The following is a 13,737-nucleotide window of genomic DNA, read 5'->3' on the forward strand; positions in this document are numbered from 1 at the left end:
TGAGCCTTTCATCAGCAAGAATCCAACTATCCAAAGCTTAGGAATAGTGGGGAGAAGCTTGAGGCTGGGGGCTCCTCACCATCATCCTCCTCTTCCACAAACTTCTTGGTGCCTCTAGGTACCACCTCGCCTTCATTATTGTATTCTTCCTCGGACTCTTCAGCCTCACTTTCCACAAAATCAGACATTGCTGCTGCTTCTCACAGCCTCCTTGAAGACTACAAAAGGAAAGGAAGTGGGGGAGAGGCACAAAAATAAGACACAAGAGCCAGGTGCAGTGATGCACACCTTAATCCCAGCACTTGGGAGGCAGGGGCAGGGAGACCTTTGTGAGTTCCAAGGCCAGCCCTGTCTAAAGAGTAAGTTCTAGGACAGCCAGGGCTACACAGTAAGAGACTGTCTATCTTACAACAAACAGACAAACAAAGACACATGGTTTAATTTTATTTATTTTGGTTTTTTTTCAAGACAGGGCTTCTCTGTGTAGCCTCAGCTGTCCTGAACTTGCTTTGTAGACCAGGCTGTCCTCGAACTCACAGAGATCCACCTGCCTTTGCCTCCCGAGTGCTGGGAGTACAGGTGTGCACCACTGTGCTTGGCTAGGACACACGATTTTTTTTTTTTTTTTTTTTTGGTTTTTCGAGACAGGGTTTCTGTGTGTAGCCTTGGCCATCCTGGACTCACTTTGTAGACCAGGCTGGCCTCAAACTCACAGCGATCCGCCTGCCTCTGCCTCCCGAGTGCTGGGATTAAAGGCATGCGCCACCATGCCCAGCTAAGACACATGATTTTAAAGAGAGCTCTTAAACCTCCCCATAGAATCCTTGTAGCTATCTACCACAGCTCTGCTCACACCATTTCTGCTTAGTAAGAATCAGGAGGCTCAACCTGGGAGTGATGCTCAATGTAAGGGGTCACCCAGCATGCAAGAGGCCAAAATCTGATTCCCAGAGCCAGAAAACCTTCAGATGGCTCCACATCTCCCATTTCCCATGCTTCCTGCGGTTCCTTCTCGAGTGTATTTTAAGAAATGGCAACTATACAACACTTGCATCAGTATCATTTTTTCTCTTTCCCACTGTTTTTACTGAGAAAGGGTTTCACTCTGCAGTCCAAGCTGACCTAGAATTCACAGCAACCCACCTGCTTCTGCCTGCCCAGTGCTAGGATTATTGGAACCACTACATCTGTTCCCCCCCCCCTCCTTAATTTATTTATTTTATTTGCATTGGTGTCTCAACCGCTGAGCATCTCTCAGCCCCTGCTGTTTTTCTTAACATATATGTTTTACTTCACAATTTCCAGGTAGAATTGGGCAGATGAAGAAAGCAACTAACGTAGAGATTGTTATAGTCTATGATGACAGAGTGAAGAAGTTTGGGAAGCAGTAACTGCCAAGTCTTCACAGAAGGTGCTTTTATACATCAGAGTCAAAAGAGAAATGCCTGTCTCTGAGAATCTGAGGCCAGTCTGGTCTACGTATTGAGTTCCAGGTCAGCCAGGGATACACATAAGACTTTGTCCCAAAAAAGGGAAGGGCGGGGAGACTAGAGGAACGGCTTGGTGGTTAAGAGCACTGGCTACTCTTCCAGAGGACTTAGGTTTGATTCCCAGCACCTACATGGTCTCTCACAACCACCTGTGACTCCAGTTCCAGGGCATCCAATATCCTCTTCTGGCCTCTTTAGGCACCAGGTACATATGTGGTACAGACATACACGGAAGCAAAACATCCATACACATAAAATTGTTGTTTTGTTTGGTTGGTTGGTTTTGTTCTGTTTGATTTTTTTTTTTAACTTTTAAAAAAAATTAATTTATTCATATTACATCTCAATTGTTATCCCATCCCTTATTTCCTCCCATTCCTCCCTCCCTCCTATTTTCTCCTTACTCCCCTCCCCTATGTCTGTGACTGAAGGGGACCTCCTCCCCCTCTATATGATAACAGGGTATCAAGTCTCTTGTTGATAGCCTGTTATCCTTCTTCTGAATGCCACCGGGCCTCCCCATCAAGGGGACGTGGTTAAATATGGGTCATCAGAGCTCGTGTGACAGTCAGTCCCCGCTCTCCAATCAACTGTGGAGAATGTCCTGTCCATTGGCTAGATCTGGGTAGGGGTTCGATGTTTACTGCACGTATTGTCCTTGGTTGGTGCCATAGTTTGAGCAGGACCCCTGGTGGTTTTTGGTTTTTTTGAGATAGGGTTTCTCTGTATAGCCTTGGCTGTCCTGGACTTGCTTGTAGAGCAGGCTGGCCTCGATTAAAGGCATTGAGTTTTTGGTTTTTTTTTTTTAAAGAAAGAAAAAAAAATCCCTTTTAATAGATTAAACAACACTCTATGAAGTTATGCCTACTTGTATTGAATGCTGGTTTGGAGAATTTGGCTGAAAAAGAGCCTCTTCAGAAACATCAGAGCCACGATGAAGCCATTTGTATCATTGACCTTCTAGTTTCATTTCTGTTGCTATGATAAAACATTAACCAAAAGCAATCTAGAGGAGGAGTTTATTCACCTTACGATTCTAGGTCACAGTCCATCCCTGAAGGAAGTAAAGGCAAGAACTTGAAGAAAGGCTTGCTTGCTATTCCACACAGTATCACCTGTGACCCATGTACTCACTTCACCGGCAAGATACAGTAGGAACCATGGAGAATGCTGCTTTCTAGCTGGCCTGCTTACATTTAGCTTTCCTACATGGTCCAGGACCACTTGCCTAGCGATGGTACTGCCAGAGTGGACTGAGCCCTCCTACATTAATTAACAATCAAGACAACCCCACAGGCCAATCTGATACAGGCAATTCTCCAACTTACTCCTCTCAGATGCCTCTAAGTTTTGTCTAGTTGACAGTTAAACTAAGCAGGGCTTCTGCCTTGCAAAAAAAAAAATCTTTCTAAGTCTTCCATGTCCTACAGAAAAAAAATGCAAAGATTGATGAACTTAGATCAAATTCTAGCCATGTGGTGGTGGCACATGTCTTTAATCCCAGGCAAGATAGATCTCTGTGGGTTTGTGGCCAGCTTGGTCTACAAAGCAAGTCCAGGACAGCCAGGGCTAAACAGAGAAACCCTGTCTTAATAAATAAATAAATAAATAAATAAATAAATAAATAAAAAGAAAGAAAGAAAGAAAGAAAGAAAAGAAAAAAGGCTAAGTTCTTGAGAATTCAAAGATAGCCCAAGCTACCTGAGGTCCTCTGGAAAGCAAGCAAGCAAGCCAACAAACAACAACAAAAATGCAAACAAAGACCCACTAAGACTCCATACACCAAACAATCAAGTAATAACCCCAAGATCCTACCTCAGAACCCGGAAGCAAAACCCCTCAGCTATCCTGTACTCTCTATGCATCCCTTTCTCACACTCCAGGTTAAAAGTTTCTTAAAGACAGAGAACATATACCCACCTAGAGTGCTAATAAAAACTGTGACAACAAATGACTATACAAGAGGCATTTTAAGGTCCTTCGTGATTCTGTCTCAGAAAAGCTATATCCTTTTTAGGTAGGTATTCTGCACAAATTACAGCTGCTTAGTATCTGCTACATAAATGCAGCGGCAGTAGTTCTCCTGAAAGTCACCTGAACTGGTATCAACTCATACCATATCTAATTAAGACAAACTGAGTTAAAAATATCAACAATCAGGGGTTGGAGAGATGGCTCAGCGGTTAAGAGCACCATCTGCTCTTCCAGAGGTCCTGAGTTCAATTCCTAGCAACCATATGGTGGCTCACAACCACCTATAATGAGATCTGGTGCCTCTTCTGGTGTGCAGGTGTACATGCAGGCAGAACATTGTATAATAAACAAATAAATAAATCTTTTAAAAAAATCAACAACTGTGGGGTGTGGTGGTGCCTTTAATCCCAGCACTCAGGAGGCGGAGGTCGGTGGATCTCTGAGCTTGAGGCCAACCTGCTCTACAAAGTGAGTTCCAGGACTATTACACAGACAAATCTGGACTCCAAAACCCAAAAGAGAAAATGAAATTAAACCACCCAACCAAATAAAAACCATCAAGAGCATGGACCAGCTGGCTGGGGATGTACTGCAACTGGTGAGTAGCTAGCATGCAGGAGCCTTCCCTTCTATCCTTAGCAGGGTAGAAGCTGAGCGTTGTGGCTTCAGCCTATATCTTAGAGCTTCAGAGGTAGAGGGAGATCAGACATTCAAGGTCATCCTCCAATGCATAGTGAGTTTGAGGTTAGTCATCTCAAAACAAAAGAATAAAAGATAACCCAAGAGGAAGTCTGGCATTAAGAGGAGAAAGAAATCAAAGGCTGAGATTTCATTGTTTTTTTATAAACTCTTTTAGGTGCCTGCCATGCAAGCCATGTAAAAGCTGTTGTCAAGGAGTTGTCAAGTCATGGGAGCGATGTGAAAACAAACCATTCTAATTTTTAAGCTTTCTTTCTTTTCTTTTTTCTTTTCTTCTTCTTCTTTTTTTTTTTTTTATTTTTTCTGAGACAGGGTTTCTCTGGTAACCTTGGCTGTCCTGAACTTGCTTTGTAGACTAGGCTGGCCTCAAACTCACAGTGATCACCCTGCCTCTGCCTCCCAAGTGCTTGGTTTCTAATTACTAAGCTTTCTTTCTTTTGTTGTTGTTGTTTTTTGAGACAGGGTTTCTCTGTGTGACAGCTCTGGCTGTCCTAGAACTCGCTGTGTAGACCAGGCTGGCCTTGAACTCACAAAGATCCACCTGCCTCTGCCTCCCAAGTGCTGAGATTAAAGGCGTACGCCACCACTGCCCAGCTCTAATTACTAAGCTTTCTATCTTGATTTTTTTCATAAAAATATTATGTTCAAAGGTAATGTATTTACTACTTCAAAATGAACTATAATTTAAAGAAATACTTAGAGCAGTCACCAGAAGAGAAATGGAAAACAACCAACCAAACAACAATATATGCAAAACCCAGGCAAAGCGATATAGGTCTCCCCCAGTATGTAAGTATACATATACATACACACACAGAGACGCACACACTTATGTATATATGTATACATTAGTTCGTGTGCATGCACACACATATGTGCTATGTTCTATGTGTGTGTGTGTGTGTGGGCATTGGCTCTCTTCCACTTTTACATGGGTTTCAGGCATCAGCTCAGGTTGCCAGGCTTGTGCAGCAAGTGCCTAAGGCCACTGAACCATCTCCCTGGTCCCACCTTGGTACTTTAACTAAAAACACAGTTTACACTCACCTATCAAATGTGAAACACTTGTGGGACGTGGTGGGGCACACCTTTAATCCCAGCAGTTGGGAGGCAGGGGCAAGTGGATCATTGTGAGTTAAGAGGTCAGCCTGGTCTACAAAGTGAGTTCCAGGACAGCCAGAGTTATTACACAGAGAAAATCTGTCTACAAAAGACAAACCAACAACAGCAACAACAACAACAACAACAACAACAAAACGCCAGATACTTAGCAAACAGCCTATTAATCCCTACTTGTCCTATAAGCTATAAAACATTAAAATATCTTTCTATTCATTTAGCACAGATGGAAGTAAAATAAAAAAGGGAGGAGACACACTCAGAGGTAGTCTCTTGTTCAAAGTGATACTGGTCTGATTTCAACATCACCTTGGTCAGATTGTATCAATAACTCCCAAAGTGTGGTCCAGGGATCACCTCTTCTGTGTTTTAGTATTTTCCACATCCTATCATATGACATGTGACAGCACAACAGATTTATTGCAGAAAAAATTATGAGAATCTAGTTGTATTCTGTAGGTAGACATCACATTGTCAAAAACAAAGATTTTTTTTCAAAAACAAAGATTTTATTTTTAGTGTATGGATATTCTATGTTCGTGTGCACCATGTGCATACAGTGCCTGAGGAAGTGAGAAGAGGGCATCCGATGCCTTGGAACTCAAGTTAGGGGTGCCTGTGAGCCACCATGTGCGTGCTGGGAATGGAACCAGAGTCTTCTGCCAAACCAAAAAGTGTTCTTAACCACTGAGCCATCTTTCCAGCTCCTTGAATAATTTTTTGGTTTTGGAGACAAGATTTGTCTGTGTAGCCCTGGCTGTCCTAGAACCTGTTCTGTAGACCAGGCTGGCCTCTGAACCCACAGAAATATGCCTGCCTCTGCCTCCTGAGTGCTGGAATTCAAGGCGCGTGCCACCACTGCCTGACACCCTTCAATGATTTTTTAAGATTTTATTTGCATTGGTATTCTGCCTTCATGTATGTCTGTGTGAGGGTGTCAGATCCATTGGAACTACAGTTACAAAACAATTGTAAGCTGCCATGTGGGTGCTGGGAATTGAATCTGGGTCCTTTCGAAGAGCAGCCAGTGCTCCTAACTGATGAACCATTCTCCAGCTTCCCTTGAATAATCTGTAAGATTATAAATTGGTCCGGGTGTGGTGGAGCATGCCTTTAATCCCAGCACTCCGGAGGCAGAGGCAGGCAGATCGCTGTGAGTTCAAGGCCAGCCTGGTCTACAAAGTGAGTCTAGGACAGCCAAGGCTAACAAAGAGAGACCCTATCTTGAAAAACCAAAACCAAACCAAACCAAAACATCATGAATTGGTTCTGAAAAGCCTGATGATTACTGTAAAGATTCTGCAGAACTGTGACAGGGAAGTCTTTGGATTAGGCAGATGTCCTCCTCTTTTTCTTTCCCAAGATCTGTATCCTTAAGGCCATTTAGCTTGAATAATGCCAAGTAAGTGCCTTTAAAATTCTGCCCGGTCTCAAAAACAAAACAAAAAAACCAAAAACAAACAAACAAACAAACAAAAAACCTGCCACTGCGTGGTGTGGTGGCACACATGTTTAATCCCAGCCCTCTGGAGGCAGAGGCAGGTGACTCGCTGTGAGTTCGAGGCCAGCCTGGTCTACAAAGCGAGTTCAGGACAGCCAAGTCTACACAGAGAGACCCTGTCTCAAAAAACAAAACAAAACAAAACCAAAACAAAAAATTCTGCCATCTAAATCTGAAGCTCTGGGCTGGATGTGGTGGCTCATGTCTTTATTTCCAGGACTTAGAAGGTAGAGGCAGGGGGATCTCTGTGAATTGGGGGCCAGCCTGGTTTATATAGAGTTCTAGACCAGGGCTACACAGTGAGACCACATCTCAAAAAACCAAAGCAAAAACCAAAAACCCATCTGGACAGAAGGCCAGAGAGAGTTAGGACCCCATCTCTATACTTGGTGTTTTGAGGCAGGGTCTTACTCTGGGCTGTGTAACCTGAAACTTAACTCTGTAGGACTCAGCAATTTTCCAACATTGGCCTCCTGAGTGCTGTGATTTAAAAAGTGAGCCATCATGCCTGCTAATTTTAATATTACTTCTCCCAAGCCCTGAACTGAGACATTAAAAATAGATTTGGATACAAGTCTTCACACACAGTTAGCTTTAATTAGGTTATCATACCATGAATTTAGTCTTTTAAGTGGTCAACGTCTTCAAAGTAAATGCTCTTACAGATTAGATGTCCCCAGTCAGAGCGAAATAAACAATTTACCTGAGAAAACAACAGCATTTTCTTTTGTAAGGGGGGAGGGGACTCAAGGAGGCAGCTGGTGTTCCCGGCTGCACGCAGCTTGGGAAGACAGCTGTATCCCTTCCCTCCAGCCCCCAGCCTAGGTTAGAGATAGAGCACACACTGTGCTATTGCGTGGACTGTTTCCAAACTAGCTCAATGCTAAAACTTCCAGCTAAAAGAGGTGTGCCAGGAGCCATCATGACTTTCCACTTTCCTTAGCTGGATGTGGATAGTGCTGCATCACACTGCAGGCTGAGGGTGCCAAGCAGCAGCGACTCCAGAATACAGAAAACATCACTTGTGCATATTATTATAGGTGGTATAGAGAGAGGATGAGTTGACCGTAGTTACAAAACTACATTTGGTACCATATTCTTCACATTAGCGATCGTAAGTTTAATCTGCATCTGGAACAGGCCTTGCAGTGTTCATAGAGCAGCAGAGGGAGGTTTCTCCAGGCAGAAGAACTGCCTGATGGGGCTCAAAGGGAGGGCGGTAGTTCCCATGACACTCTCTGGAAGGGACTAGAAGATGGATCAGGTTGCCACTGGGGAGGACTCAGCACACCCTCTTTTCTAACAATAACTTGTAGGAGACGATTAGGAGGCGACCAAGCTAAAGAGAGATCTAGCCTACTAACTCCATTTGTTTTGATGCTTTGAGGAATATTTAGATTTTTGTTTGGTTTAGGGTCACTCTCTGTTCTGGGTAGTGGTAGGTAAAACTGAAAACATGTTTCTTCCCTAGTAGAGTTCATACTTTTCATCAACTATGTTATGGTAAACCACAAATAGGGGTGAGGCTCATCTCAGTGGTAGATGGAGCATTTGCATATCAGGTACAAGGCTCTTTGAAACAAAGGATGAGAACAGCATTCTGACAGAAGCCACGGCCTAGTTCAGAAAAGGTGTAAGAACTGACTCCACAAAGCTATCCTTAGGCTTCTACATACAGGCATGCTCACACCTACAAAACAATTCACATGGGCTGAAGAGATGGCTCAGAGGTTAAGAGCACTGTCTGTTCTTCCAAAGGTTCTGAGTTCAATTCCCAGCAACCACATGGTGGCTCACAACCATCTATAATGAGATCTGGTGCCGTCTTCTGGTGTGCAGGCAAATATGGGGTCAGGATACTGTATAAATAATAAATAAATTCTTTAAAAAGATAAAATACAGGATATGTTGGCACACCTGAGTCTTCAGCACTTGGTGGGGTGAGGCAGAACCGGAAGTTAGAGGAAAGCATGGGCAACATACTGAGACCCTGTCACAAGCTGATGGATCTTCTAATAGAGAACCGAACCTAGTTTAAATAAAGACCTAGTCAGGGGCCAAGAATGGCAACACATGTCTTTAATCCCAGCATTCAGGAGGCAGAGGCAGGCAGATCTTTTGAGTTCAAGTGTTGGCAGGATATTTTTTGTTTGTTTTCTGAGACAAAGTTTCACTGTGCAGCCTTGGCATCTCTTTGTAGAGCAGACTGGCCTCGAACTCACATCACACCCGGCTGTGCTTCAGTATATTTGATCACACTATGAACCCCAAGATTATGTTGTTTACTGGAAAAACCTGTTTCTAGTTGTGGTGTGGCTCAGCCCTAGCACACACCTTTAGTCCAAGGGCTTTTCTGCTTGAGCATTGTAAACAGGATTAAATAAAGTTAACCCCAGATCAAGAAGAGGCAGAGAAAGCATCCAACTGACCTTCCTCAGTGGACGAGGTCCCAAGAGGAAAAGAGGCATACTCCTCCACACCGGCTCAAAACCCTCTCAAACTGAATGTCCCTCCCTTCTGTTTTCTGTGCATTTCTGTAGCTGTCCTCCTAACTTCCACTTACTGTCTATGGTGATGATGTAGAGGAATTTTAATTTAGAACATGGCTGTTCTTGTAAGAGATCACATCCAAAGATCTTTTAGGTCTGTGTGATCTGGCTGGAATACAGACACAACCTTAGTACACACTTTTAATCCCAAAAAATAAAGGTAAAGTTGGTAGAAGGAAGCAGCAATGTTTGCAAGTGATGTCTAATTGAGGAGCAGACAAAGTGACAAACCAGAGAAAGATTTGACAAACTAGGATATGCCCAACTCTCACGAGAAGAGAGAGGAAAGAGAGGTTACTTAAAAGCAGAGCAGTGCAGAGGGAGATGGAGAGGACACACTTTTTACCAGGACAGCTGTACAGAGACAGGTTGCAGAGAGAGAACAAGCTGGACACAGGTGAAGACAGAACGAGCCAGAGAATGAGAAGGAGCCAGAAGATTAGAATACATTGCCAAAGTTAGTGTGAGGCCAAGTCAAGCAATTCAGAGGCTGAGAGAGAGAGGCCCGATTAAATCAGTCAGTTAGGAGAGGAGTTTGACCAAAACAGCTGAGTTGAACCAGCCAGCAGGAGTTCAGAAAGAACTGGAAAGGCTGAGCTTATTTAATAGTTAAGTCTCAGAGGCTGAAAATATTCTAGGCCTAGATTAGACTGTACAGAGACTGAAGTTTCCAGGGTTAGGCCTAGGTTAGCAGGAGGCAGTAAGCCTCCAAGACGACAATTACATCCCACAAATAAAAGATACTTTACATTCTAGGCCTGCCTGGTTCACAGAGTGAGTCCCAGGACAGCCAAGGCTACACAAGGAAACCTTGAGACAAGTGGGGGGTGGGGGTGGGGGGGTCGGGGAGAGGGGAGGTGGATGGACAAAACACTCGGCTGGGCATGGTAATCAATGTCTTTACTCCCAAAGAGACAAAAGCTGGCAAGTCTGGTCTACACTTCAAGTTCCTGACCAGCAGTGAGACCTCTCAAAGTAGGTCAATAAAGCAAAAAACACCTAAAGAGTGAGGAGTTGGGAGGAGCAAGGAATAGGAACTGACGACTTGGGCAGGCGGTGCGGGAGAAGAGCCTCCTCTGCAGCATGACCTGTGGCAGCAACAGAGAAGGTCCGTCCCACCAGCGAGAGGAAGGGGCGGTGAAGACTGCACAGCATCTTTACAGGTAAATTAAAGGCTTCAGAGACCGAAGCGGAATTTGAGTGGAAATGGAAAACTAGGGGAACAATCTCATTGCCCAGGCAGAAAACGACAGTGGCTTACAACACAGAACACAGAGAAGGGATCTAAACAATTAGATGACTCAAGATTAAACTCCAAGAGGAATCTAACATTTAGACATTAGCAAGAAGGGAAAAGTGTTGCTGGGCATGGTGGTGCACACCTTTAATCCCAGCACTCAGGAGGCAGAGGCAGGGGGATCTCTATGAGTTTGAGGCCATCCTGGTCTACAAAGAGTCTAGGACAGCCAAGGCTACCATAGAAACCCTGTCTGGGGGTGTGGGGGTGGGGTGGGGGAAGAGAAGGAAAGTGTCTAGTAAAGAAGACTGAAGCATTCAGGAGGTGACAGTAGGAGAACAAAAGATGGAGACCATTTATACTACACGGAAAGACAGACCCTGGCTCCCAAAACCACAACAAAATAAATCAAGAAAAAACAAACAAACCAAAACCCTCAAACCCTATCAGGGCGCAGTGATAGACACCTGCAGTTCCAGCTTCTTGGGTGGCTAGGAAAAGGGGGTTGCTTGGACCCAGGCGTTCCAGGCAGGAGTGTGCTATGCTGACTGGCTTCAGCATCAGTTTGATCCGTAGGATTACATTTTTAACTTTAACCTCTGGGGAGTGGGAACTACCAGTACACCTAAGGAGGGGAAAGGTAGCCAGGACTAGCAAAGAAAATTGACGACCATGGACCCTTCCCCAAAACACCAGCGGGATGACTCAGCCAGCAACCTGTCACACAACCATGCACACAGACTGATTACAGAAAAATGCAGTAAAAAGTATTTTTGAAGACTAAAAATGGAGCAGCTAGCTCAACAGAGAAAATCCAACAGCAAAGTATTAGCATCAGCCAAGGGGACAAAGCTTCAACAGTAGCTAGCTGTATTGACTAGTCCAGAGACTCAGGAATGCAAACAGAGTCGCCACTGGATTTGGCAACATAGTAGCCACGGGTGACCTTATAACTTTTCATGGCAGGGAGAAGAAAAGCCAGATTGGTACTGACTACAGTGTCAGTAAGAGATAAGGAAATTGAACTGGTATAAACTGAAACCTGACTTGAAGTGAAAATTTGATAATTAGGGTGATGACACTATCTATGCCCCGAAGCACTGGGGAGGCCAAGGGCAGAATGACGAAGAATCCTAGGTCAGCCTGGGCTACATGTCAAGAAAGATGATGGCAGGAGTGACCTTTGGAGACACCAGGACCTAATTCTGTATGCTGATGGGATGAGGTTTTTGGTTTTGTTTGTCTGGTTTTTGAAATATAGGATTTGATGACTGATGCTGGGAAATAATGGTGAGGAAGCCATGATCACACCCAACTTAGATGACCATGACGTTTATTAGGAACAAAATTATTGCTGGACAGTGGTGGCGCACGCTGTTAATCCCAGCATTAGAGAAGCAGAGGCAGGCACTTCTCTGTGAGTCAGAGGCCAGCCTTGGTCTACAGAGTTTGTTCCGGGACAGCCGGGGTCACAAAGAGAAACTTTGTCTTGACACCCCCTCCCAATTTATTTGCTTCCAAGAATATTTCTACCACAATATAGTGTGCTTTCCTATGAAGAAGACCAGGAGGGAGAATTATAAATAAGAGTGAATTTCAGCACTGGACCCCTTTCTGCTGTCATTAATCACTTTGGTAAGATTAAAACCTTTTGGAGAGCACTAATACTTTGCCAATCTAATCTAATCTCAATTGTTGCTATCACACTTGTTTTGTAGTTAAAACACTGAAGACTCACAAGCTGTTAACTTCAGTGTTCAACAGTGGAACTGAACTTTTTCCCAAACAAACAAACAAAAATGAATTGAACTCAGTACTTTCCACACATTGTAGCATAATGTTCCCTTGCTGGGGAGGGGGCCAGGCCCCTCCCCTTCCTGAAGCTTTATAGACAGTTAACGGTTGCTAGGGAACAAGAGCTCATATAGCAGCAATTCAAGGTTGCTGGGGGAAGGGCACATCTCCTTTAGGGTTGTAGCCCAGGCTTTTCTGTATAATCCCTTGCCCATGGTCCTGTAAGTAACCTTAAATTCACTAACTGAAGCACACATATAGACACAAAAATAAATGAAAAGTAATGGGGTATTGTGAAAAAGGCAATCTGCAGGAATGGAGCCTGTGCGGGGGGGGGGGGGGGCGGGGAATGAGAAAAAAAATTACCCTACTACTTTTGATATTATAGTGACTTTTCATATAAGTACTATAGGAGACCTAAGTAAAGCGGGGAAAACTACTTTACTTAGATACTTAAATTGAGTACCTGGTGTAAAACTAGAATTTCCGTTTCTGATATAACAACCCATTCTGATATTTATGGCCAGTCTTTGGCAAGTGTTTGAGGGAATGAATTGCGCAGGATGTGCTTCTATACAAACTCTCATCTTTAGAAAGGGTTAAGGGACTCGGCCATCCACGGGGCGGGGGCGGGGGGGAAGGTCAATTATTCACCAATATGACAAGCTCTAACATTCAGCACAGCACACCAGCCTCACGGCTGAACCATCGAAAGCCGGGTAGGATCCAAATGCCAGAAATAATTAATCCGACCACTCGATGCCAAGTAAGAAACCTACTCCCAATTTTAAGCGTAGCCCAGATACTAGAAGCCGCGGAGAGGATGGGGGTCCCAGAAAGCCTGTTGATTCAACTGGCAACCCCAGGTCACAGGTTCCGGATGGTACAGCGTGGGGAGAAGCCTGGAGATTCTGAGCAACCACTGCGCATTCCTGTCCTTCTCCCCTGGCAGATGGGCGAAGGCCAGGGCCCCCTCCTTCCCGCAGTGGGCACCCCAAAGCCTCTTTCCTTACGGGACCAGGCCCCGGGAGTCTGGCTCACCACCTGCCGCACGCCGGAAACACACTCTCCAAGCTGAGGTTTACCTGTTCGAAGGCCGCTGTTTCTCCGCAGCGCTAAGCCCCCACGGAAGAAAATGGAGTCGCCGAACCGAGACTGCGAATGGGTAGTCCGGACCCACCGCAAGGGCCCTCCCCGGCCGCGGCCGCCGCCACCACCGTCGCCGCTGCTGCGTAAACGTGATACGTCACCTCCGGCTCTCTGTCACTGGAGTGGGCGGGTCGTTTCTTGGGGTCTTTTCCCCCTCCAGTGTCTAGGGCTTTCTTCCCGAGTGCGCGAACGCTGACTGAAGGCACATAAAGAACGCAGCCACCA

At 44.9% G+C, this 13,737-nt stretch overlaps 1 protein-coding gene across 1 annotated transcript in view; it reads right to left on the reverse strand.

Annotated features, from left to right (window-relative positions):
* Positions 1-13,606, reverse strand: part of SUPT6H (SPT6 homolog, histone chaperone and transcription elongation factor) — a 40,486-nt gene extending 26,880 nt beyond the window's left edge. The window contains exons 1-2 of the mRNA XM_084750712.1: positions 13,449-13,606; positions 80-218 (exon numbers count right to left, since the gene is read on the reverse strand). Of these exons, the coding sequence (XP_084606838.1) occupies positions 80-188 (109 nt within the window). The 5' untranslated portion in view covers positions 189-218; positions 13,449-13,606. The remainder of the gene's footprint in view (positions 1-79; positions 219-13,448) is intronic.
* Positions 13,607-13,737: the final 131 nt, after the last annotated feature.

This window comes from Acomys minous, assembly GCF_964271855.1.
Source record: "Acomys minous genome assembly, chromosome: 12".
Classification (NCBI taxonomy): domain Eukaryota; kingdom Metazoa; phylum Chordata; class Mammalia; order Rodentia; family Muridae; genus Acomys; species Acomys minous.